The sequence below is a fragment of the Poecilia mexicana genome, unplaced genomic scaffold, assembly GCF_051168715.1.
Source record: "Poecilia mexicana isolate PSO_F unplaced genomic scaffold, ASM5116871v1 scaffold_8, whole genome shotgun sequence".
Taxonomy (NCBI): Eukaryota; Metazoa; Chordata; class Actinopteri; order Cyprinodontiformes; family Poeciliidae; genus Poecilia; species Poecilia mexicana.
Window position 1 is genome coordinate 24,220,374 of NW_028263377.1, and position 27,981 is coordinate 24,248,354.

At 38.2% G+C, this 27,981-nt stretch overlaps 2 protein-coding genes across 2 annotated transcripts; both read right to left on the reverse strand.

The window, feature by feature from the left end:
• Window positions 1–2,481: 2,481 nt before the first annotated feature.
• Window positions 2,482–10,429, reverse strand: LOC106913107 (claudin-4-like). The gene is made up of 3 exons (XM_088007754.1): window positions 10,381–10,429; window positions 4,060–4,174; window positions 2,482–3,608 (listed from the first exon to the last, which is right to left on the reverse strand). The coding sequence occupies exons 2-3, from the start codon at window positions 4,171–4,173 to the stop codon at window positions 3,189–3,191; spliced, it is 534 nt and encodes a 177-aa protein (XP_087863880.1). The 5' UTR covers window position 4,174; window positions 10,381–10,429; the 3' UTR covers window positions 2,482–3,188.
• A 9,537-nt stretch (window positions 10,430–19,966) lies between these two features.
• Window positions 19,967–27,923, reverse strand: LOC148158110 (claudin-4-like). The gene is made up of 3 exons (XM_088007755.1): window positions 27,852–27,923; window positions 21,545–21,659; window positions 19,967–21,093 (listed from the first exon to the last, which is right to left on the reverse strand). Exons 2-3 carry the CDS (start codon window positions 21,656–21,658, stop codon window positions 20,674–20,676), a joined length of 534 nt encoding a protein of 177 aa, XP_087863881.1. The 5' UTR covers window position 21,659; window positions 27,852–27,923; the 3' UTR covers window positions 19,967–20,673.
• Between the last annotated feature and the right edge of the window lie 58 nt (window positions 27,924–27,981).

Consider the following 27,981-nt stretch of genomic DNA (forward strand, 5'->3'; position numbering starts at 1 on the left):
GATCTAGGATTTGGGAACATTAAATTTTTACTGCTAAAAACAATCTTTGAAATACAATATGATTAATTTTATAATTGACAGCGCCCGGATTCCCCCCAAGAGCAATTTATTTATTTTTTCCTTTTTATTGATAAAATAATAATTTCTACATACATTATCAAATATATATTATTGTAAAAACAAATATCTTCACAGAGAAATTATGTGTTTTTCATATTATAATGACATAGAAATTGTAAAAACAATAAATAAATACAAATCAGCTCCACTGAGGGGGCCCCTTAGTTGCCTTGGGGCCCTGAGCGGCTGCTTAGTTTGCTTGTGCCTAGGGCCGGCCCTGGCCGGTGTACTAAATAAGAAATAAAACAACTCAGTAAATGTTTTATCAATAGAAAGCAAAGTAAAATCACAAAAACATGTGGTTGGCAGATTTCTGAACAGAAATCATGAAAGAAATGACAGAAACATAAAATGGATGAAATAATGAAACAAAATTCTTGTTGAACTTCTGGAGATGATGATGAAAAGACTGGTTCTTCATAAAACAAAGAAAGTTATGGACAACCCTGACCGTCCTCTTCATGAGACTCAGGAAAATAGAGTGTCTTCAGTCAGAGGCTTTCAGATGTGCTGTAATACAGACTGCTGCAGGAGACATTTCCTTCCAACAATATTTCCTTCAGCATCGACAATAACTTTGAAGAATCTGAATTAATGAGTTACAACATTTAATTTCCCTTTGGAATCAATTAAGTATTTTTGAATTTGAATTTATCTTATTCAATTTCATCAAAAGATCTCCGTGAAATCTCATTTTTTCTTCTTAGAGGAATGTGTTTGGATACTTGCAGCAACAGTGCCACCTGGTGGCAGCTAGTATCCACTGACACTGAATCGGAGATGACTGTATGTGTCTATATATGTTCCTTTTTATTTATTAGTTTTTATTAAGAATATCCTCCCCGAACACGCCGATGAAATTCCAAACCAAAAGTGAAAAAGGTGAACAAGACAAAAAGAATGAAGAAGAAGATCCAACTCCTAAAGAATTACAAAACACTTTCATCTCGGCTGCAACTAGAAAAATACACGATTGAGCCGACCAAAATAATGAGTCATAACTCATTTATAATGTGTTAATAATTCAACTCAACTGGTGTTTTTTTAATTTAACACAATAATTGTCTTTCTTTACCTGAGTACAGTTCAAATTAAATCGTTTTAGTGTGAACTAATGTCCATTTCTATTCTTTATATTAATGCCAAGTTATTAGAAATAAAGAGAAAAGTTATGTTTCATTTTTGTCAAAATAAAGGAGATTATATTTATTTTATCCCAAAAACACATGAAAAAACAGATGCAACATTCTGGTAGAGTGAATATGTACAAAAAGGAGCCAGCAGGGGTCGCTGTTCTGCAGGGGAAATTCAGAGGAAGATTTGTACAGTAATGGATTATTCTAGTTTATATTGATCAGAGACTATTTATAATAATATATATTTATGGCTAAATAATCAAACAAGTGTAAAAACCAAGATCAATACAATATTATTTTTTCCTGGAGGTAAAATTATAGGTGGAGGAGATTTTAACTCTGATGGCCACCAAGAAATGGAATGCCATTAATTTAGAAACTATCTAATTTTCAATGTATGTACAGTAAAATATTCTGGAATGACTTACAACACTTTATCCAGCAAAAATCAAACAAAAAAGGGCAAAGAATTACCTATGGTGAGAGACATTATAGTTTTTTAATAATAAAGATATGAAGAAAGAAGCGACTCATTTGATTCAACTGTTGCTGCTCATTGGTAAATATCACATTCATTAAACAGAAAAACAAGTAAAACAAAGTAAAATTCTTCTTCAACATCTAAGATAAATGCAATGCATGTTGTGAGGGCAAGAATATTAGTTAAAAAACCTGCACATTTGTAAAGGAAATGCAGTTGGTATCGTTGCACATTCCCTTAGGAAACATAATTTAAATTTTCTCCTTCAGTTGCGTCATAAAAACGACCCAACATCCATCTAATAAATCCTCAGGTCATCCTGAAAAGCAAACAAATATGAAAGATAAAGGTAATTTTATCCACATTAAAAGGAATCCAATAATTTATTTCTTCTGTTTTGGTAAAAATGTTTTGAAAAAGTGTTTACCTTTTTAAAAGTTGTGGTTGGATCAGGTGTTGGAGGTTCTTCTGTTACTTCTGATCTTAAGGTGGATCTTCGAATGTGAAATGGTGCAACGTTGGCTTCACTTATAAACTGAATGAGGAAGTTCAAAACTCTGTAACTTTCATAAATCTGCTGTGGTTTGATGTCAGCAGATTAAACTGTTGGCATCTGAGCCAAACGACCAAAATGCTGGAAATGAATAAACAGTTTGTGAAGATTTTAGGATCTTTTTTATTTAAACTCAGATATGTGAATCTTAAAGTTTAACAAAGGGAAGAAAAACTCATGAACAGATGAAGTTATGAAAAATCAGAAAAAACTTTTCATTTATTGTTTAAAATGAAACATACAGAAGCAAAAGCTGAAATATACGATAAAATAAAGTCAGATGGTAACTTTATTACAACACATAATTTTGTAAACATATTCTCTTGCATATGAGATGAAGAATCAATCAGCTGAAGTTTTCACTTAAGTAATGTTTTCTATATTTTTGTAAAACTAATCATATTCTATGAAATTGAATTTTTTGATTCATCTTATTTATTTTCCAATCACATCTGACCAGAGATAATGATCTGTTGTGATTATTGTACAAAAATAGAAATAGTTACAGTAAATGTTTTATCAATAGGAAGTAAAGCAGAAAACTGAGAAACATCATGAAATTGAAGCAAATCTGGTTAGTAATTATCTTGACTGGTTTTTAAACTGGAATTAAGAAAGTATGAAGAAAATAAACATAAAACAGTTTTAATATGCAAATAAAAAAAATGAATCAAAAGTTCACTGAAATCTAATTTTCCAGCATTCAGGAAAATTATGTTAAAAGTCAAACACCAAATGTTAAAAGTATAGAAATGATAATTTCACATCATCTTCCCAGTTTTTACCTAAATTTATCCCTTGTCTGCCCATCTGTTGGTCACCAGTTCCTTCCATCAAGCCTCTACATTCTGTATGTTTTAGCTTAAACTCTGTTGCTGAAGAAGCTGGCGGTTCCTCCTCAGCCCCTGGATCTGCTTAAGTAGCAGAGCAGACCTCCAGTCAGCATCAACATCAAACCAGCTATAAAGCCGATATAGATGCTCGCTCCCAGCTTCATTCCCACCAGTCCCTCTGGTCCATTGCTCATATTATTTGAAAACCAGCTGACCGGGATGATCACCAGCAGACCGGCCAGTATCAGGCCCACTCCGGCTGCCAGGATCATTTTGGGTTTGGTGTTTTCATTCTGAACACATGGGGTGAAGTCGGAACCAAAGAGCAGGAGGAGGAGGCTGAGAATACCCAGCATGCAGCTGATGATGGTCAAGGCCCTGAAGGCCTGCATTTCAGAGGATACCATGGAGCCATCATACGTTACGCACGCCTGCGGTCCAGTACTGTGCTTTCCACACGTCTTCCACAGACCTACATGAACTTCCTATCCACCCAAACACAGAGAAACAGATATTTACATACAATTTATTAAACATGCTGTATGATATTAAATCAGATAGAAAAATCAAATTAATTTCTTTTTACTGAATGTCAAAATTATGCCTTTTATTTTTATTCTTTTATTTTATTTTTTTGAGAATATTTTTAAACTCCCTTCCAAACCAGAAGTCTATATAAATTAATCTCACTGAGTCTTTAAACAGTTTAGAAAAGCCCAGATGATGTCAGGAATCTGTAAGTTTCTGATGAGGCGTAAAACTGCAAAGTCAACATTATGTTTCATTTCTACAGCATTTTTATAACAGTTGTTATAAAGACATTCTGGTTAAATTATGCAATAACACATAAAAAAGTAGCTGATTAATAAAAAACCTTTAAAGCTAACTAATCATAATTATTATGCTAATTTGAATCATAAAATGCCTTTTGGTTACCGTATCACTAAGATGTCCCACAGACCATTCAGGCAGGGCGCAGCAGATGATGACCCCAAGCAGCCCGATGGCGCCGAGAGCCACAAATATAATCTGAACTGTTTTTGATGCCATTCTGTAAAAAAGAAAGATAAAAAAACTGGAATTAAATCATTTTCTGTGATATAGTCTTGGGTTTTCCTCTTGGCTTTGGTAATAATTGGCAGGATTGGGTCTCTGGCAGCAACATGCACAGATAGACACTAGAGGGCGCTAGCCTCTATCAGTCTACATAAAAACAACTACATATAAACTTAGATTTACATTTTATATTTACTCAACTTTAGCTTCTAGGAAAACTTAAAATCTTTCTGCATCAAACTTGCACAACGAGCCACACGATGAGTCTTTCACTGTCCTTCTCTTTCTGCACAAACCCTAAAGTGAACCTTAACATTCATGACCTCAATAAAAATACCAAGCACTAGTTCTAGATATAGAGAAAATTTCCTGCTCATTTACAGAGACAATACTCCCCACCATGTGGGTGTAGATTACATTTTATTTTCCATTTCTGTGTTTAAAAATTACAATGTGATTATCAGACTATTTTAATATGTAAATATCAGTCATATGTCTCACTGGCCACCTGCACAGGTGATGATTCCTATGACAAAGAATCTCTGTTAGTTTTGATCAGGACTTGTAAGGAGCTTTTCCTTTTCATAAGTTTGGCTTCAGCTGAGGTAATGCTGCCATCATTTAAACATTCTTGCTCTCCTGCAACCAACTTTTTGCTTTTCTTCTACAAAAAAATTACATTTTATTTATTTTTGTTTTGTAAATTCCCTTGAGATAACGTCTCGTAAATTGGTGCAATATAAAAAACCTGAACTTCAAATTAATTAGTTTTGTCTCCTGTTGTCTGTAATTGCTGCCTACTCAAAAACCATGAGACAACTTTCATATAATAAATCTCAAGAGCACAACAGTGTTGTAGTACTTGAGATCGGTCTTGGTCTCGAGACCATTTTTAATGGTCTCGCCTCGGACCCGACCACATTTGGTCTTGGCCAAATGTGGTTGGGTGATATATACCATACAAGACCCAAGGTGTAGGTTGTGCAAGGAGGCCCCTGAGACAGTCCAGCACATAACAGCAGGGTGCAAGATGCTGGCAGGGAAAGCGTACATGGAACGACATAACCAAGTGGCGGGCATAGTGTACAGGATCATCTGTGCAGAATATGGACTGGAAGCCCCGAGGTCAAAATGGGGGACACCCCCAAAGGTGGTGGAGAATGACCGAGCTAAGATCCTGTGGGACTTCCAGATCCAGACAGACAAGATGGTAATGGCGAACCAACCGGACATTGTGGTGGTGGATAAACAACAGAGGAAAGCCGTTGTGGTGGATGTAGCAATACCAAGTGACTACAACATCAGGAAAAAGGAGAAACTGGAGAAATACCAGGGCCTCAGAGAGGAACTGGAGAAGGCCTGGAAGGTGAAGACCACAGTGGTGCCTGTGGTCATCGGGGCCCTCGGGGCAGTCACCCCCAAACTGGAGCAGTGGCTCAAACAGATCCCAGGAACAACATCAGACATCTCAGTCCAGAAATGTGCAGTTCTAGGCACAGCCAAGGTACTTGAGGAGAACCCTCATTCTGATTTAGTAATGTAATTACATTAGTTGTGTTACCACCCCCATGCCACTAGAGGCAGTAGCAGGCCCGAAAAGATGTGACTGAGGAACAGATTTAGAAGTACATCGAAAGCTACAGAATTTGCAAAAAACTGTGAGCTGCGCTAAAGTAAATAAAAGAGAGAAGTTCAAATACATTCTGAGAGTGAAACTCTTTCCTAAAGGTGAAAATATATCACAGATTTCAAAATAAAAACGGAAGTATAGGAAACAGCGCCCCTTCACTTCCGGATTGCAATGGTCCGATTTCCAAATAAGGTATGAGACTGACAGTGGTCCGTCCCCACCCCTTTCTGTTTGCTGCAGGTGTACTTGTCCAAACTATGAAAAGCCCCGACGGCGAAGCTCTGAGTCCATGAGAGCCGCTGTTCACGTTCTGGCCACTCGAAAAATATAGTCATGAGTTTATTTTCTAATAAAGTTGCTGAGCTTCAGCTCACTGATAAGCCAGTGGTAGGTCGCCGTCTTCCTTTTAGCAGAGTACAGCGGAGAAGTTGTAGCCTGATGACGTGCCCCTCCTCATTAGCATTTATTAATTCTCCTTTTTTCCCAGTTTTGGGGGAAAACTGATAAAAAAAAAATGAAAATTGAAAAAGAATAAATGAAAAGAATGAATGAAACTGGAAAATTTAAAAAGAATATAAATGGAAAATTGGAAAAGAATACATGAAAAAAGGATAAAAGAAAAGGTATAAATTGATTATTGAAAAAGTGATAAATCAGAAAGATAAATGAAAAATAGATCAATTAAAAGGGATTAAATAAAAATAGATAAAGGAAAAGGGATAAATGAAAAATACATAAATGAAAATGGGAAAATGAAAAACAAATAAATAAAAACTAAAAATTGGAAATGTGTTCCTGTCCTGTCCTCCCCGTTGATTGCTTCCCAGGTGTGTCTCATTCCCTGATTACCCTCCCTGCATATGTAAGTCCACCTGTTGTCTTTGTCTCTTGTCGGGTCCTCATCTAACGTCGTCTGTCATTGTTCTCTGTGCCAGTCTGTTCAGTCGTGGACCTTTTTGCCTTCCGTTCTTCCCTGTGCTGCCTGTTTGTTTGGATTTTTGTTTTTGTGGATTTTTTATTGAAGCCATCATTTTTTCATCTCTACCTGGGTCATCAGCGTTCGTTCTCACCACTATCACCTCCACCCCATGATAGGAAAAGGATAAATGAAAAAGGACAATAGGAAAATGAAAATGGGCCAGGCAGAAATAAATCTATGTAGAATCTATGTAGAAATAAATAAAGCCAAAATGGGAATAAAGGTGCCAATTTCTCATTTATTTTTTTAGTTTACCCATTTAATTATTTGTTTTCTCATTTATTCATCTACTTTACTCATTTATTTATTATATCTATTTATTTAGTTTTGGCTAAAATGGCTCTAAATACTTTTCGAGGTAGAAATGAGGTTATTAAATGAATTCTTAAACTTAAAGTTTTTACAGTCACTTGCTAAAGTAATGCTTTCATACCATATGCATCTTCTTTCTGGTGCCCCAGCGAACATGCTGGATTCGACATAAACCTTTCAAATTAAGAGTCATAACAAAAATATGCACAAGACAAAATAAAACATGTAAACTAAAAATATAGCAGTAAAACAGACAGATAGACTTAGCTATCTATCAGTGCTACACAGGGCCGTGCAGAGACCTTTGGAGGGGCGGGGGCCCTGCATTAAGTTAAAAAAGGGCACATTGAATAAGAAACACCATACAACAACATAGCAGCAACCCATATTAATCAATAATTTAACTGGATCCTACTATATCATTGCCATCATATGGGGACAATGCAAAGCAAATGTAATATATTTTCCCCAACAAGTTTAAAGTTTCTGTTTCTGCTGCTGACAGTCCTGGAGGCTGAGCTGATCTGAGACTGAAGCTGTTAAACAGACCAGAGGAGAAAGAGGAGAAAAGGTCGCTGGTTATGAAGTATTGAATAAGCAAATTTGCTGCCTTTTTACTGATTAAGCCATAATAATATCTATTATTAGACATTAAGGTTAGGGTTAACCTTGGCTGCAGGCTGCTTTAGATCAAAAAGCTCAAAGGGGTTAACTCTATAATTGTTTGGTGTTGGCTCCTCTGAGATCTAGAATGATAAGACTGGGATATCTGTTAGGATCTGGGGAAGGCTGGTTGGGGAGTCTCTAGTTTCTCCACCAGGGCATCCTGGGACCTTGTGGAGGGCGTGGACCTGGAGCTGCACACCTGCTGCTACTTACCATTGTTTGGAGGGGTTTATCAGGACGGAGCCGCCGACGCTCCAGTACCAGAGTGTTAGCCTGTGATGGTAACATCATTGTAGCTCACCTCCGACCAACCCGTTCTCCGAGTAACCTCCTTTTGTGCTGCCTTTCCTAGGCGTCGTTCCGTGAAGCCCAGAGTTTCTTCAAACTTCTACGAACCTGGGCAGATTACCTAAGATCCTCGAGACCCCGCGGAGTCTACCCGTTGGTGGCCACGTCCCTGAGACCAGCCCTCAGTTTCTGTCGGTGGCAGATCCCTGGTCAAGCGGATCCCTTCCGGCACCTTGTCTGAGATCTCCCTCCACTCACCTGTCCGCCCTCTAGAAAAACTCACGCCCTCGTTCCAGCCTGCAGCTCCGGATCCTAGCGGTTCACCTCTCCGTGCTCAGACGAGCTCACCAGCAAGTAGGTCTCTGGCTGGACTGCAATTCCCACGATCTCTGAACCCCTCTTACCTGCATCCAGAACCACGCAGACGAGCACCAGTTCCGGACCTCCTTGTACATACCTGTTAGCACTGTATTTAATAAATCACCATAACCTCTACCCGTCTCCAGAGTGTGTTCTGCGCATGTGGGTTTAACAAATTAATCTCAACATGACAATATCAAGACAAAGAAAACTCAGTAGCTGCTGGTAGGGGCCATTCAGACATTCAGGGGCCCCTAGAAATGGTTTAATTGTAACACAGACCATAGATCTAAATCTGTCGCATTCATTTATAGAGAATGACAATGTTATTAAATTTTATTTAATGCATTCAGCAGAGAAAAAAATTGTACATTTAGGATTTAATTAGGAAGTTTACTTTGTAAAGTTTAAAGAATCATCTTGATAGTGTGTTATCATTGCTATAATATGGTATAATCTTTGTGTCTGAGCTGGTTTGTTCACAAATACATCACAGGAAATAATAACCAATAATCAGTGATTAATTTTAAGCTCGGGGAATAAACCTGGTCTCCGTCTCACAGACTTCACCTTATCTACAAACACTGTTAGTGATGCTGAGTTTATTTGTAGGAAGGGTTTCAGGGGGCAGTGGGTTCTGTCTAAGGCCCCATATTACCTTGGGCCGGCCCTGCATGAACAGGCGCTGCGATGCGCTTTTCTGAATCTACCTGGAATCTACCTGGAATCTACCTGGAATCCCCCGGTAGCCCTGTGTCAGTCCGCCGATGCTTTGGGGACATTTTGATTCATTTAATTGTGGCATGTTTGGCTTTAAGCTGCTGTCCGAATTATTGCTACAGTATTTTCTCTGATGTTTGTTTTGTGAACTCTAAATGGGCCGAATCTTCCTGTATCACTTGAGGTTCTGCAGTAACTTCTATTCACAGCCGTGAACCTCCAGCCCAGATCCCGTCAGCAGCGCCTTTAACCCGCCTGGTAGGAACGTTAAGGAGAAGCAGAGCGAACAGAGAGCAGGTGGTACCGGGTGGTACCAGGTGGTGGTACCGGGTGGTGGTACCGGGTGGTGGTACCGGGTGGTTGTACCGGGCTTTGAGCTGCGTCGCGACACGGTGACAGTCTCAGTACCGTTTCTAATATAAAGATATTCTTTCTATCTGTCGGTGGGACCGACTCGGACCGCCTGTAGAACCGGGCTTTTAGCAGCCTGATGAAGTTAAAGTCAGGAGTTTCTCTGCAGCCGAAGCATTTCTGTGTTTAGGGGCGAGGCGGGTTTTTTCCTGCTATTGCGAGGATAAATACTGTTTTTCTAACGTCAACATCAGACCTACGTTTTTATTCACAAACCAGCGTATGAAAAATATTCTTGCCCATAATTTGATAGTTAGAGGTTCAGATCCCCTCCTCCTCCTCCTCACCATGGTGTCTGAACAACATGGAGGCTCTGAGAGTCATTATTAGACTGAGACTAGTTCATTTAGCTAAATTATTATATTTAGGCACGTATGATTGCTGAGGGGCACAAGCAGGCCTCCTGACACACAGATTAAAAAACGTAAAAGAAGAAAAAGTGTAAAAAGAAATTTGGGGGGAAAAGGGCACTAGGGGCATCAAGGATAAAAGGGACGTGTTCAAGCCCCCTCAGACCCCCCCCCGGTGCTACGGTAGGAAAATCTGACCGCCGGACCGCGCACAGGGTAAAAAAACTCGCAGAGTTTAATTTATTCAATCTGTTCAGCCAGAAAAACCTCCACGGAGTTTAGATAATTGCTGTTAATATAAAAATGTTTGATGCAATAAAAGCGCAGAAAAGAACTGGGAGAAAAGAGCGAAACAAACCTCAACAGAAACATGAAGAATCGTATTAATATTGCTGCTAAAACTTTCTTCTAACATCAGCTAAGCTTTCCTTTATTTTGTGAATTTTTAAAACTCTTTAAATGTGCAAACATGAAATCAAACTGACCGTGAAGATGTTCTGCGTTGAAGATCAGAGAAGAAAATCTTCCTAAACTTCCTGCTTCGGGAAGAAGCTGGGAAACCCAGCCTTATTGTTACGTCATTAATCCTGTTTATCTTAAAAACGTATATTCTCCCTGATGACTGATGTGTTCTGACCAACACCCCAAATAAAGAGCGGACTGAGTCATAACTAGACATTAAAGTGGAAACAATTAAACAGAATGAGAGCTTCAGGCTCATCATACACAGAAATGAAGAAAATACTTTCAATCAAAACTAATTTAAACTTGTGAGAAACTAAGAGAAACAACCTTGGATATTTTGAAAATATATTTCTGTAATGAAACATCAATAAATACATTCATAGCTTTTCTACAAAGAAACAATGACCCAAAACACTGATTATGAGATCTGTGATGAAAAAGCAAAACCGTGCTAGTCTTAAGGTATTTTGTTTTACAACATATTTATAAAACTATATTCCTTATATATCTGTGAAATAATAAGTCAGAGCTCTAATTTATTATTTCTATGAAAGATGATATTTAGCTTGTACTTGTATCACCTTTATAAAGTCCAGATGACTCCAAAGTGCTTCACACTGCATTCAGTCATTCGTTCATTCACACACTGAGCAAACGCTGCTTACTAGCCACAGTCAGCTTGACAGAGGTACAACAGAGGCAAATTGAACCAGCAACCCACCTATTGTGGGACAAAGTCCTGCCACCTTCTTCGCCATCGTCCCTCAATAAAGAAATATACTTCAAACACATAAAATGAATCATAATAAATTCATCACAGTAACCATCTCCATCAAGACAGAATAACAGATCAGTGGTTCTGATTGAGTCCAGAAACCATTTAGAAATTATTTAAAACATGAACCTGTAGCAATACAATAAGGGACTCAATGACATCATTATTACGATACATTCATTATAATCTAACCTGTTAAATGTCAGAACAGATTGAAACAGATCTGATGTCTTTGTGGCAAAAGAATTATTCAAGACAACAAATATTAAAGTGTATTGTGATTTTCATCTACATTTTTAATATGATTAGTTTTATGTTTCTTCCTAAAATAATTATTGATTTTTGGAAACTTGACTGAACAGGAACATTATCTGAACATTGCCAGTGTTCACATTTACCTTCATGTAGTAAATGTGTTGGACTCCAGTGAAGAGGTGTTAACATCACATTCAGTCCAGGTTCTTCTCAGAGTTCAGTCTGGTTATCACCTTACAGACCTTAAAGTGCCAGATTGGTACGAGTTCAACTGTGCTCATATTAAAGCTTCCATCAAGTTTCATCAGCATAAACATGTTGACAATTATTGTTGAAGCTGTTTAGATATTTTTTCTTCCTCCATCTTTGCTCTTTTTACAACAGAAAGTGAAAGGTTTACAGATAAAATTCCTGTCAACAGAATAAAAGACTAATTTAATTCTTTTCAGCTTCAAGCAGGTAAAATAAAAGCTACAATTCCTTTTCTATGCTGATGGACCGGTTCTGAAAAAATGTTGAAAAAAATGATTATTATGAAATAATTACACAATGACTTCAAACTTCATACATGAAATGGTAATACAAATCAGAAAGGTTAAATGAAACTTTTGGCTTTAAATTGTCAAAGTATCAAAGTGAAACATCACAATAGTGTTCAGGTGCAGAAACTGGAATAAACATCATAACATCTTTAGTTTGTGGTTTTAGTTATCTGAACATTCAGAATGAAACTAAAGATTCAGAATGAATTAAAAGATTTAAGTTACCTTGGCTTTAAAGAGAAAACCCTGAATTAGTAGATTTTTTTTTATTATTAGTGTTGTTTTCAAATGTATTTTCATCCTAATTCAAACATGATATGATATGTGTGGGTGCTGCAGTAAAAATTAATTACTTTCATTTTACAGAAACAGAAAGCCTCATCCTTTCGTTGTCTCTTCACAGATATGAGCGATAATAGCAGTCCTGTAGACAGGTTTTTCAACGATAAGATAAAACTCTCCTACTGGACGTGTTTCAACTGGTGAATAAACCAGGAAGCCCCACCTGAGAGAAAAAACTCTCTGCCTTATCGCATAAACTCTCAAACATGAACCACCAGCTTGGTTCCCTAATATCTTTCCTGCTTTTACATGAAGAAACTTTGACTTCAGTCACTTTTATAAAATACTGAAACATGTGTTACTGTAAATGATCAGAGCAGTGACTGACAGAAAAGGTCAGAACAAGCAACAGATAAGATAAGATAAGATAAGATAAATTAATTAAATGTTAAGAAATGAGTGTTGGCTGTGCAACAAGCACTGCTTGCAGTGATGGTGTGGATCCAGGAGGCGTGTCCTTTGACCTTCAGAGCTGTGTGAGAGGTCAAGAGCTCCTGATCCTCCAGCAGGGATGATGGCTGTCTTTCACCAAGACCCAACGGTTGGAGTGGGTGATCAGGTTTATCAGCTGTCATAGCCTGATGGGACAGAGAGAAGCTGTGACTGAAGCTAACAGTATTTTATCATGCTATATTCTATTAGGTTAGTTGTTAGAAATGTTGGATTTTTTCAGGTTTCTTCCACAGTAGGTGCAGATCAGATCAAGGTTCTCAAATTAGATTAAATCAGCTTTGGACTTGGATCTCATTTAATTTTATTTTAACTGCAACCTTTTTTTTCCCCTCTTTAGTTAAAAAAACATATTTGAGTTGTCAAAAAGAAAAGCCAAATTTTGATTGGTTGAGTGTTTGGTGAATTTTGTGCAGCACAAATGTGAAACAGTTTCCAAAAGAACAAAACATTTTCAGCTGCTACAGAGAACACCTTAGTGAAGCCAAGTTTCTGTCTGTTTTTTCTTTTTACAGAGAAACACACGTGTGTTATGATCTGAGGAAGGAACCAGAAGGGTTAGTTAGTTAGTTAGTTAGTTAGTTAGTTAGTTAGTTAGTTAGTTAGTTAGTTAGTTAGTTAGTTAGTTAGTTGTGGCATGCAGTCAGTGATTAAACAATACTGCTCTCATTTGAACAGTTTTGTCAGAGTCAGGAAATGTGAGAGTTGGCTAGGGCTATGTAATAATATCGATTTTGCGATATATATTGATATTTTCTTTCCAGAAAAAAAATCAATATTCATCAGCAAGTATCGTAACATCCAACTGTCCCCTTGCTCACTCACTGCTTGCTTCACCAGGAGAGTGATTAGGTCATCAGGCTTAGAGTGATTCCTTCAGATGTTAAGTGTCAGGGTTAAAAAGGTATCAAACTATTCAGAGCAGGGTACTTGGTGCACTGTATTTACTTTACATATGCATGTAAGCTACAGTTTGTACTGTTTTAATTAAAAGAAACATGTTTTCTCACCAATGGTCTCGAGACCATTTTTTGATGGTCTTGGTCTCGTCTCGGTCTTGGGCTCTGAGGACTCGCCATTTTATTTCAAGACCAGTCGAGACCACAACTGTTAAAATATCACTAAACGTACAGCGTACTGTCCACTTTATTTGTTAACATCTTTGTTTTCATTGGATGCAAAACGCACCGATTAAAATCCAACCAATAAAGTGTTTCTGTTTCTCCCCTCCCCACCGTGTCATTGCAGGGGGGGCGCGGGAAGCTGTCTGGATAAAAAAAAAAAAAAAACATGAACACTGTATGCGCTGGGTTTTTACCTTAGAATGGCCAACTCTGTTATTCCTATGTTAATTTGATACTGTAGAGGCTTCCACACTTCCCATATTTGTGTCCTCTGTCACTTTTATCAGCAGTTAAAACTGTTTAATCCGTTGTTAACATGTTGTAACCTGTTTTTCCGAGCCGCCTTTAAACGCAACATGAACGCTAGACACTCGCGCTGGGTTTACACCTGTGAAGGAGACCTGCTGCTGCTGGGCGGAGCTACGTAGGTTTGTGTTAGAATCAAGGCAGCAAACCAGCAAAACGCAAAGATCTTTTCACAGTTTTTCCCTCCAAACTAACCGACTGAGTTGAGTAAAGCTGTTGGATGCAGGTAATGTTAGCTAAAAGATGACTAGCTAATATCAATACAGCACCTTAAGCTTAACAAGTACCTTGTAGATGTTGGTGTCTATTTTCAGCTACGTACATTCATTTTGCCCCCCAAAAAGTTGACCCCCCCTACCCCCCCAGGTCACATGCATCGTTTCAACCAGACGGCCATTTGTAATCCATAGGGGGGGTGCAGAAAATGTTTGGAAACCACTGGGGGGGCGCAGAAGAAAAAGTTTGGGAACCACTGATCTATGTTATGATTCTATGTTGCTAAATAAATAAAATGATATGATAATGACGTGTCTGACAGATATAGCCGTGAGTTCGTTCCAAGCGTATGACGATCTGACAGTGTACGCTGACCTGACAGAACACTCTTCTTTGTTCTTGTAATGCTCTGCATACACTGCAGTACCTATCATTATTTTATTTAATTATGTACATTGATATTTTTTTAATTAACAAATAAATAAAACACAAGAATGAAAGAGCACGCAGAGCATGCACATTGCTCTTTGATTGTTTTCGTTCAAAGTGGCAGCTGTAATGTGTGCCATGGTGTCAGACTATCGGGTTTCATGTAGCGGGAGAGAGGGTGAGAACAGTCACGATGAGCACCTTGTGCATGGTTACTTCTTGCTTGTTGCTCCTTGGTCAGTGTTCATAGTTGAGCGTTATTTGCCATCTGGGCATTGCCTCAATTGCTATGTTAAATGGTACAGAGAGTGGTGGTTTCTGACATGAGCAATATAGGCAAATGGCCAGGGCATTATCTTTTTAGGGATGGCACCAGACCACCGCGGATTGTAGCACAGAGATGGAAGCAAAGCCGAAAAAAAAGTTTGTTCTGCTTTTAATATTGGTAAAATTGATCAAGTATTTAATATCTAGGTCTTTTTATGGGAATACGGATCTTTCAGATCAGTTTGAGAAGCAATTTTGATCATATTTCACATTTTATTGTGTCATGTAGCGTGGGGCGCTGGTCTTGGTCTTGACTTGGTCTCGGACCCTAAAAGTCTTGGTCTTGTCTTGGTCTCGGGTTAGGTGGTCTTGACCACAACATTGGTGTCCATGTCCCACCACAGCCAGGTATTGTGTAGTTGATGCTTTTAATCAGTTTTCAGTTAAATTAATTCAATCCAACAGTCACAAAATGTCACCAAAATCACTCTGTCCCTCTAAAATCTTTCAGAAAATTGCAAAAGTGTATTGAATTGTATCATTTGCTGAATATTGCAATATATATCGTATCGTGAGCAGAATATCGTGTATCGTATCGTGTCGTGAGATTGTTGTATCACTACAGCCCTAGAGTTGGCTACTGAGGAGAAGTCTGTTTAGGAGAAGTCCTGCTCTGCCTCAAGAGTCCAAGTGACATTTTTATTAATTCACAAGCGTCGTTCAAGGAAAAAGAAAAACAAGGGAACTTTGCCTCAGGGGTTCAGAAGCGTAGAGTCAGTCTAACGACATGATATCAAAAGCAAAAGTGACTTGTTTTCAGGTTCAGACATAACTGGAATGCACTGCTGTCAGTGGGGATTGTGGGAACATTCATCATGTTGCAACAAGTAGAGATCAGGGATCCTGAATAAACCACTTCCAACTAAATATATTAATGGACCAAAAAGTTTTAGAAAACTGTTGAAATCCAAGTCAGAAAGTCAGATGAGTATTTTACTCATTATCTCTAATTATCTTGTCCTTTCTCAAAGTAAAACAGAAGTTTCCCTCAGTTTCTAATATCAGGATTTTATACGATGAGTGAAAATGAGAGCAGCTCAGTGTAAAATATCTCTGTTGTCATGCTGAAGGGTTTCCTGGCTCAGAACTTTAACCAATAGATGGAGATTAATTTGAGAGTCTTGATGATTATTATAATAACATCAGAAGAGTCTTGTTTTAATATTATTTAAAACAAAAAACAACAAAAAGTCCGTCTGATGGAGTTGACACAGAACTGAAGGTGAAAAACTTGATCATGTGAAGTAATGCTATTTATGCAAAATACAGGTTGGCCCACGAAAAAGTAGCCCGCCTTCCTGTTCCGAGTAGCGTGCCGAGTGAATCCTTCCTGTAGCATCTTGTCAGCCCAACCCTTCAACCGAATTTATTGTGAATATAGTGAAAGTGGAGGCGTACGTTCTCACGGGCTCCATTAAGGAAACACGGGACATTTTTTCCACAAAGTTTCCTGCTGCTGGTGTCCCAGCAAAGCGCGCAATACATCAGTTGGTGGAAAAGTGGTGTAAGACAGGATTCTTTCTTTCTTTCTTTCTTTCTTTCTTTCTTTCTTTCTTTCTTTCTTTCTTTCTTTCTTTCTTTCTTTCTTTCTTTCTTTCTTTCTTTCTTTCTTTCTTTCTTTCTTTCTTTCAAGAAGATGACAGTGTAGAAGAACAAAGTCAAAGTTTACTAATGCCTCTTCAGAGAAAAACAAATGCTGAAGACACAGTGGTGGAGGGATGCAGTCAAACACCAGAAGAAGGGGGTTTTGAAATGTCTAAAAAAAGAAAAGTTTCTGAAAGTTTTGTTGGTTCTCAAACCGAAATTGATGTGGGAGATACAGAATTGGAATGTTCAGGAAAGAAAGCTAGTTTTTAATTCAATGTTTATGTGAAAAGTAATCAATGCTGAAATGTATTTTTATTGAAAAATAAATGTGTTGTTAAAAATAACAAAAAATCTTTCTTTCTTTCTTTCTTTCTTTCTTTCTTTCTTTCTTTCTTTCTTTCTTTCTTAGGGTTATGGTTAGGGTTAAAAGGAACCAAACGGTAGTCTGTAGCTAAGCTAACTATGCTAAATGGTTGATAATCTCACACAGTCAACCCACCTCTCTTGGAGAAAAACTGGGTTATAAATTAACACTCTTGCCTCTCTCTCTTTCTCTCTTTATTTTTTTGAAAACCTGATTTTATAACTTTTCTTAGCTTAGTAACTGCCACAGTCGTTCTCATCTTCCACTGTCTGCTGCCGCCAGCGTCACTCTGAAGCAGGAACAAACCATTTAACGCACATAGGGGGGTTCAGGGCAAATACGGATGTGTGTTTTATGATCTAGGATTTGGGAACATTAAATTTTTACTGCTAAAAACAATCTTTGAAATACAATATGATTAATTTTATAATTGACAGCGCCCGGATTCCCCCCAAGAGCAATTTATTTATTTTTTCCTTTTTATTGATAAAATAATAATTTCTACATACATTATCAAATATATATTATTGTAAAAACAAATATCTTCACAGAGAAATTATGTGTTTTTCATATTATAATGACATAGAAATTGTAAAAACAATAAATAAATACAAATCAGCTCCACTGAGGGGGCCCCTTAGTTGCCTTGGGGCCCTGAGCGGCTGCTTAGTTTGCTTGTGCCTAGGGCCGGCCCTGGCCGGTGTACTAAATAAGAAATAAAACAACTCAGTAAATGTTTTATCAATAGAAAGCAAAGTAAAATCACAAAAACATGTGGTTGGCAGATTTCTGAACAGAAATCATGAAAGAAATGACAGAAACATAAAATGGATGAAATAATGAAACAAAATTCTTGTTGAACTTCTGGAGATGATGATGAAAAGACTGGTTCTTCATAAAACAAAGAAAGTTATGGACAACCCTGACCGTCCTCTTCATGAGACTCAGGAAAATAGAGTGTCTTCAGTCAGAGGCTTTCAGATGTGCTGTAATACAGACTGCTGCAGGAGACATTTCCTTCCAACAATATTTCCTTCAGCATCGACAATAACTTTGAAGAATCTGAATTAATGAGTTACAACATTTAATTTCCCTTTGGAATCAATTAAGTATTTTTGAATTTGAATTTATCTTATTCAATTTCATCAAAAGATCTCCGTGAAATCTCATTTTTTCTTCTTAGAGGAATGTGTTTGGATACTTGCAGCAACAGTGCCACCTGGTGGCAGCTAGTATCCACTGACACTGAATCGGAGATGACTGTATGTGTCTATATATGTTCCTTTTTATTTATTAGTTTTTATTAAGAATATCCTCCCCGAACACGCCGATGAAATTCCAAACCAAAAGTGAAAAAGGTGAACAAGACAAAAAGAATGAAGAAGAAGATCCAACTCCTAAAGAATTACAAAACACTTTCATCTCGGCTGCAACTAGAAAAATACACGATTGAGCCGACCAAAATAATGAGTCATAACTCATTTATAATGTGTTAATAATTCAACTCAACTGGTGTTTTTTATTTAACACAATAATTGTCTTTCTTTACCTGAGTACAGTTCAAATTAAATCGTTTTAGTGTGAACTAATGTCCATTTCTATTCTTTATATTAATGCCAAGTTATTATAAATAAAGTAAAGAGGAAAAATTTGTTTCATTTTTGTCAAAATAAAGGAGATTATATTTATTTTATCCCAAAAACTCATGAAAAAACAGATGCAACATTCTGGTAGAGTGAATATGTACAAAAAGGAGCCAGCAGGGGTCGCTGTTCTGCAGGGGAAATTCAGAGGAAGATTTGTACAGTAATGGATTATTTTAGTTTATATTGATCAGAGACTATTTATAATAATATATATTTATGGCTAAATAATCAAACAAGTGTAAAAACCAAGATCAATACAATATTATTTTTTCCTGGAAGTAAAATTATAGGTGGAGGAGATTTTAACTCTGATGGCCACCAAGAAATGGAATGCCATTAATTTAGAAACTATCTAATTTTCAATGTATGGACAGTAAAATATTCTGGGATGACTTACAACACTTTATCCAGCAAAAAAACAAACAAAAAAGGGCAAAGAATTACCTTTGATGAGAGACATAGTTTTTTAATAATAAAGATATGAAGAAAGAAGCGACTCATTTGATTCAACTGTTGCTGCTCATTGGTAAATATCACATTCATTAAACAGAAAAACAAGTAAAACAAAGTAAAATTCTTCTTCAATGTCTAAGAAGAAGACATTCACAACAATGCCCTCACATTGTTGTGAGGGCATTGTTGCCCTCACAACAATGCATGTTGTGAGGGCAAGAATATTAGTTAAAAAACCTGCACATTTGTAAAGGAAATGCAGTTGGTATCGTTGCACATTCCCTTAGGAAACATAATTTAAATTTTCTCCTTCAGTTGCGTCATAAAAACGACCCAACATCCATCTAATAAATCCTCAGGTCATCCTGAAAAGCAAACAAATATGAAAGATAAAGGTAATTTTATCCACATTAAAAGGAATCCAATAATTTATTTCTTCTGTTTTGGTAAAAATGTTTTGAAAAAGTGTTTACCTTTTTAAAAGTTGTGGTTGGATCAGGTGTTGGAGGTTCTTCTGTTACTTCTGATCTTAAGGTGGATCTTCGAATGTGAAATGGTGCAACGTTGGCTTCACTTATAAACTGAATGAGGAAGTTCAAAACTCTGTAACTTTCATAAATCTGCTGTGGTTTGATGTCAGCAGATTAAACTGTTGGCATCTGAGCCAAACGACCAAAATGCTGGAAATGAATAAACAGTTTGTGAAGATTTTAGGATCTTTTTTATTTAAACTCAGATATGTGAATCTTAAAGTTTAACAAAGGGAAGAAAAACTCATGAACAGATGAAGTTATGAAAAATCAGAAAAAACTTTTCATTTATTGTTTAAAATGAAACATACAGAAGCAAAAGCTGAAATATACGATAAAATAAAGTCAGATGGTAACTTTATTACAACACATAATTTTGTAAACATATTCTCTTGCATATGAGATGAAGAATCAATCAGCTGAAGTTTTCACTTAAGTAATGTTTTCTATATTTTTGTAAAACTAATCATATTCTATGAAATTGAATTTTTTGATTCATCTTATTTATTTTCCAATCACATCTGACCAAAGATGATGATCTGTTGTGATTATTGTACAAAAATAGAAATAGTTACAGTAAATGTTTTATCAATAGGAAGTAAAGCAGAAAACTGAGAAACATCATGAAATTGAAGCAAATCTGGTTAGTAATTATCTTGACTGGTTTTTAAACTGGAATTAAGAAAGTATGAAGAAAATAAACATAAAACAGTTTTAATATGCAAATAAAAAAAATGAATCAAAAGTTCACTGAAATCTAATTTTCCAGCATTCAGGAAAATTATGTTAAAAGTCAAACACCAAATGTTAAAAGTATAGAAATGATAATTTCACATCATCTTCCCAGTTTTTACCTAAATTTATCCCTTGTCTGCCCATCTGTTGGTCACCAGTTCCTTCCATCAAGCCTCTACATTCTGTATGTTTTAGCTTAAACTCTGTTGCTGAAGAAGCTGGTGGTTCCTCCTCAGCCCCTGGATCTGCTTAAGTAGCAGAGCAGACCTCCAGTCAGCATCAACATCAAACCAGCTATAAAGCCGATATAGATGCTCGCTCCCAGCTTCATTCCCACCAGTCCCTCTGGTCCATTGCTCATATTATTTGAAAACCAGCTGACCGGGATGATCACCAGCAGGCCGGCCAGTATCAGGCCCACTCCGGCTGCCAGGATCATTTTGGGTTTGGTGTTTTCATTCTGAACACATGGGGTGAAGTCGGAACCAAAGAGCAGGAGGAGGAGGCTGAGAATACCCAGCATGCAGCTGATGATGGTCAAGGCCCTGAAGGCCTGCATTTCAGAGGATACCATGGAGCCATCATACGTTACGCACGCCTGCGGTCCAGTACTGTGCTTTCCACACGTCTTCCACAGACCTACATGAACTTCCTATCCACCCAAACACAGAGAAACAGATATTTACATACAATTTATTAAACATGCTGTATGATATTAAATCAGATAGAAAAATCAAATTAATTTCTTTTTACTGAATGTCAAAATTATGCCTTTTATTTTTATTCTTTTATTTTATTTTTTTGAGAATATTTTTAAACTCCCTTCCAAACCAGAAGTCTATATAAATTAATCTCACTGAGTCTTTAAACAGTTTAGAAAAGCCCAGATGATGTCAGGAATCTGTAAGTTTCTGATGAGGCGTAAAACTGCAAAGTCAACATTATGTTTCATTTCTACAGCATTTTTATAACAGTTGTTATAAAGACATTCTGGTTAAATTATGCAATAACACATAAAAAAGTAGCTGATTAATAAAAAACCTTTAAAGCTAACTAATCATAATTATTATGCTAATTTGAATCATAAAATGCCTTTTGGTTACCGTATCACTAAGATGTCCCACAGACCATTCAGGCAGGGCGCAGCAGATGATGACCCCAAGCAGCCCGATGGCGCCGAGAGCCACAAATATAATCTGAACTGTTTTTGATGCCATTCTGTAAAAAAGAAAGATAAAAAAACTGGAATTAAATCATTTTCTGTGATATAGTCTTGGGTTTTCCTCTTGGCTTTGGTAATAATTGGCAGGATTGGGTCTCTGGCAGCAACATGCACAGATAGACACTAGAGGGCGCTAGCCTCTATCAGTCTACATAAAAACAACTACATATAAACTTAGATTTACATTTTATATTTACTCAACTTTAGCTTCTAGGAAAACTTAAAATCTTTCTGCATCAAACTTGCACAACGAGCCACACGATGAGTCTTTCACTGTCCTTCTCTTTCTGCACAAACCCTAAAGTGAACCTTAACATTCATGACCTCAATAAAAATACCAAGCACTAGTTCTAGATATAGAGAAAATTTCCTGCTCATTTACAGAGACAATACTCCCCACCATGTGGGTGTAGATTACATTTTATTTTCCATTTCTGTGTTTAAAAATTACAATGTGATTATCAGACTATTTTAATATGTAAATATCAGTCATATGTCTCACTGGCCACCTGCACAGGTGATGATTCCTATGACAAAGAATCTCTGTTAGTTTTGATCAGGACTTGTAAGGAGCTTTTCCTTTTCATAAGTTTGGCTTCAGCTGAGGTAATGCTGCCATCATTTAAACATTCTTGCTCTCCTGCAACCAACTTTTTGCTTTTCTTCTACAAAAAAATTACATTTTATTTATTTTTGTTTTGTAAATTCCCTTGAGATAACGTCTCGTAAATTGGTGCAATATAAAAAACCTGAACTTCAAATTAATTAGTTTTGTCTCCTGTTGTCTGTAATTGCTGCCTACTCAAAAACCATGAGACAACTTTCATATAATAAATCTCAAGAGCACAACAGTGTTGTAGTACTTGAGATCGGTCTTGGTCTCGAGACCATTTTTAATGGTCTCGCCTCGGACCCGACCACATTTGGTCTTGGCCAAATGTGGTTGGGTGATATATACCATACAAGACCCAAGGTGTAGGTTGTGCAAGGAGGCCCCTGAGACAGTCCAGCACATAACAGCAGGGTGCAAGATGCTGGCAGGGAAAGCGTACATGGAACGACATAACCAAGTGGCGGGCATAGTGTACAGGATCATCTGTGCAGAATATGGACTGGAAGCCCCGAGGTCAAAATGGGGGACACCCCCAAAGGTGGTGGAGAATGACCGAGCTAAGATCCTGTGGGACTTCCAGATCCAGACAGACAAGATGGTAATGGCGAACCAACCGGACATTGTGGTGGTGGATAAACAACAGAGGAAAGCCGTTGTGGTGGATGTAGCAATACCAAGTGACTACAACATCAGGAAAAAGGAGAAACTGGAGAAATACCAGGGCCTCAGAGAGGAACTGGAGAAGGCCTGGAAGGTGAAGACCACAGTGGTGCCTGTGGTCATCGGGGCCCTCGGGGCAGTCACCCCCAAACTGGAGCAGTGGCTCAAACAGATCCCAGGAACAACATCAGACATCTCAGTCCAGAAATGTGCAGTTCTAGGCACAGCCAAGGTACTTGAGGAGAACCCTCATTCTGATTTAGTAATGTAATTACATTAGTTGTGTTACCACCCCCATGCCACTAGAGGCAGTAGCAGGCCCGAAAAGATGTGACTGAGGAACAGATTTAGAAGTACATCGAAAGCTACAGAATTTGCAAAAAACTGTGAGCTGCGCTAAAGTAAATAAAAGAGAGAAGTTCAAATACATTCTGAGAGTGAAACTCTTTCCTAAAGGTGAAAATATATCACAGATTTCAAAATAAAAACGGAAGTATAGGAAACAGCGCCCCTTCACTTCCGGATTGCAATGGTCCGATTTCCAAATAAGGTATGAGACTGACAGTGGTCCGTCCCCACCCCTTTCTGTTTGCTGCAGGTGTACTTGTCCAAACTATGAAAAGCCCCGACGGCGAAGCTCTGAGTCCATGAGAGCCGCTGTTCACGTTCTGGCCACTCGAAAAATATAGTCATGAGTTTATTTTCTAATAAAGTTGCTGAGCTTCAGCTCACTGATAAGCCAGTGGTAGGTCGCCGTCTTCCTTTTAGCAGAGTACAGCGGAGAAGTTGTAGCCTGATGACGTGCCCCTCCTCATTAGCATTTATTAATTCTCCTTTTTTCCCAGTTTTGGGGGAAAACTGATAAAAAAAAAATGAAAATTGAAAAAGAATAAATGAAAAGAATGAATGAAACTGGAAAATTTAAAAAGAATATAAATGGAAAATTGGAAAAGAATACATGAAAAAAGGATAAAAGAAAAGGTATAAATTGATTATTGAAAAAGTGATAAATCAGAAAGATAAATGAAAAATAGATCAATTAAAAGGGATTAAATAAAAATAGATAAAGGAAAAGGGATAAATGAAAAATACATAAATGAAAATGGGAAAATGAAAAACAAATAAATAAAAACTAAAAATTGGAAATGTGTTCCTGTCCTGTCCTCCCCGTTGATTGCTTCCCAGGTGTGTCTCATTCCCTGATTACCCTCCCTGCATATGTAAGTCCACCTGTTGTCTTTGTCTCTTGTCGGGTCCTCATCTAACGTCGTCTGTCATTGTTCTCTGTGCCAGTCTGTTCAGTCGTGGACCTTTTTGCCTTCCGTTCTTCCCTGTGCTGCCTGTTTGTTTGGATTTTTGTTTTTGTGGATTTTTTATTGAAGCCATCATTTTTTCATCTCTACCTGGGTCATCAGCGTTCGTTCTCACCACTATCACCTCCACCCCATGATAGGAAAAGGATAAATGAAAAAGGACAATAGGAAAATGAAAATGGGCCAGGCAGAAATAAATCTATGTAGAATCTATGTAGAAATAAATAAAGCCAAAATGGGAATAAAGGTGCCAATTTCTCATTTATTTTTTTATTTTACCCATTTAATTATTTGTTTTCTCATTTATTCATCTACTTTACTCATTTATTTATTATATCTATTTATTTAGTTTTGGCTAAAATGGCTCTAAATACTTTTCGAGGTAGAAATGAGGTTATTAAATGAATTCTTAAACTTAAAGTTTTTACAGTCACTTGCTAAAGTAATGCTTTCATACCATATGCATCTTCTTTCTGGTGCCCCAGCGAACATGCTGGATTCGACATAAACCTTTCAAATTAAGAGTCATAACAAAAATATGCACAAGACAAAATAAAACATGTAAACTAAAAATATAGCAGTAAAACAGACAGATAGACTTAGCTATCTATCAGTGCTACACAGGGCCGTGCAGAGACCTTTGGAGGGGCGGGGGCCCTGCATTAAGTTAAAAAAGGGCACATTGAATAAGAAACACCATACAACAACATAGCAGCAACCCATATTAATCAATAATTTAACTGGATCCTACTATATCATTGCCATCATATGGGGACAATGCAAAGCAAATGTAATATATTTTCCCCAACAAGTTTAAAGTTTCTGTTTCTGCTGCTGACAGTCCTGGAGGCTGAGCTGATCTGAGACTGAAGCTGTTAAACAGACCAGAGGAGAAAGAGGAGAAAAGGTCGCTGGTTATGAAGTATTGAATAAGCAAATTTGCTGCCTTTTTACTGATTAAGCCATAATAATATCTATTATTAGACATTAAGGTTAGGGTTAACCTTGGCTGCAGGCTGCTTTAGATCAAAAAGCTCAAAGGGGTTAACTCTATAATTGTTTGGTGTTGGCTCCTCTGAGATCTAGAATGATAAGACTGGGATATCTGTTAGGATCTGGGGAAGGCTGGTTGGGGAGTCTCTAGTTTCTCCACCAGGGCATCCTGGGACCTTGTGGAGGGCGTGGACCTGGAGCTGCACACCTGCTGCTACTTACCATTGTTTGGAGGGGTTTATCAGGACGGAGCCGCCGACGCTCCAGTACCAGAGTGTTAGCCTGTGATGGTAACATCATTGTAGCTCACCTCCGACCAACCCGTTCTCCGAGTAACCTCCTTTTGTGCTGCCTTTCCTAGGCGTCGTTCCGTGAAGCCCAGAGTTTCTTCAAACTTCTACGAACCTGGGCAGATTACCTAAGATCCTCGAGACCCCGCGGAGTCTACCCGTTGGTGGCCACGTCCCTGAGACCAGCCCTCAGTTTCTGTCGGTGGCAGATCCCTGGTCAAGCGGATCCCTTCCGGCACCTTGTCTGAGATCTCCCTCCACTCACCTGTCCGCCCTCTAGAAAAACTCACGCCCTCGTTCCAGCCTGCAGCTCCGGATCCTAGCGGTTCACCTCTCCGTGCTCAGACGAGCTCACCAGCAAGTAGGTCTCTGGCTGGACTGCAATTCCCACGATCTCTGAACCCCTCTTACCTGCATCCAGAACCACGCAGACGAGCACCAGTTCCGGACCTCCTTGTACATACCTGTTAGCACTGTATTTAATAAATCACCATAACCTCTACCCGTCTCCAGAGTGTGTTCTGCGCATGTGGGTTTAACAAATTAATCTCAACATGACAATATCAAGACAAAGAAAACTCAGTAGCTGCTGGTAGGGGCCATTCAGACATTCAGGGGCCCCTAGAAATGGTTTAATTGTAACACAGACCATAGATCTAAATCTGTCGCATTCATTTATAGAGAATGACAATGTTATTAAATTTTATTTAATGCATTCAGCAGAGAAAAAAATTGTACATTTAGGATTTAATTAGGAAGTTTACTTTGTAAAGTTTAAAGAATCATCTTGATAGTGTGTTATCATTGCTATAATATGGTATAATCTTTGTGTCTGAGCTGGTTTGTTCACAAATACATCACAGGAAATAATAACCAATAATCAGTGATTAATTTTAAGCTCGGGGAATAAACCTGGTCTCCGTCTCACAGACTTCACCTTATCTACAAACACTGTTAGTGATGCTGAGTTTATTTGTAGGAAGGGTTTCAGGGGGCAGTGGGTTCTGTCTAAGGCCCCATATTACCTTGGGCCGGCCCTGCATGAACAGGCGCTGCGATGCGCTTTTCTGAATCTACCTGGAATCTACCTGGAATCTACCTGGAATCCCCCGGTAGCCCTGTGTCAGTCCGCCGATGCTTTGGGGACATTTTGATTCATTTAATTGTGGCATGTTTGGCTTTAAGCTGCTGTCCGAATTATTGCTACAGTATTTTCTCTGATGTTTGTTTTGTGAACTCTAAATGGGCCGAATCTTCCTGTATCACTTGAGGTTCTGCAGTAACTTCTATTCACAGCCGTGAACCTCCAGCCCAGATCCCGTCAGCAGCGCCTTTAACCCGCCTGGTAGGAACGTTAAGGAGAAGCAGAGCGAACAGAGAGCAGGTGGTACCGGGTGGTACCAGGTGGTGGTACCGGGTGGTGGTACCGGGTGGTTGTACCGGGCTTTGAGCTGCGTCGCGACACGGTGACAGTCTCAGTACCGTTTCTAATATAAAGATATTCTTTCTATCTGTCGGTGGGACCGACTCGGACCGCCTGTAGAACCGGGCTTTTAGCAGCCTGATGAAGTTAAAGTCAGGAGTTTCTCTGCAGCCGAAGCATTTCTGTGTTTAGGGGCGAGGCGGGTTTTTTCCTGCTATTGCGAGGATAAATACTGTTTTTCTAACGTCAACATCAGACCTACGTTTTTATTCACAAACCAGCGTATGAAAAATATTCTTGCCCATAATTTGATAGTTAGAGGTTCAGATCCCCTCCTCCTCCTCCTCACCATGGTGTCTGAACAACATGGAGGCTCTGAGAGTCATTATTAGACTGAGACTAGTTCATTTAGCTAAATTATTATATTTAGGCACGTATGATTGCTGAGGGGCACAAGCAGGCCTCCTGACACACAGATTAAAAAACGTAAAAGAAGAAAAAGTGTAAAAAGAAATTTGGGGGGAAAAGGGCACTAGGGGCATCAAGGATAAAAGGGACGTGTTCAAGCCCCCTCAGACCCCCCCCGGTGCTACGGTAGGAAAATCTGACCGCCGGACCGCGCACAGGGTAAAAAAACTCGCAGAGTTTAATTTATTCAATCTGTTCAGCCAGAAAAACCTCCACGGAGTTTAGATAATTGCTGTTAATATAAAAATGTTTGATGCAATAAAAGCGCAGAAAAGAACTGGGAGAAAAGAGCGAAACAAACCTCAACAGAAACATGAAGAATCGTATTAATATTGCTGCTAAAACTTTCTTCTAACATCAGCTAAGCTTTCCTTTATTTTGTGAATTTTTAAAACTCTTTAAATGTGCAAACATGAAATCAAACTGACCGTGAAGATGTTCCGCGTTGAAGATCAGAGAAGAAAATCTTCCTAAACTTCCTGCTTCGGGAAGAAGCTGGGAAACCCAGCCTTATTGTTACGTCATTAATCCTGTTTATCTTAAAAACGTATATTCTCC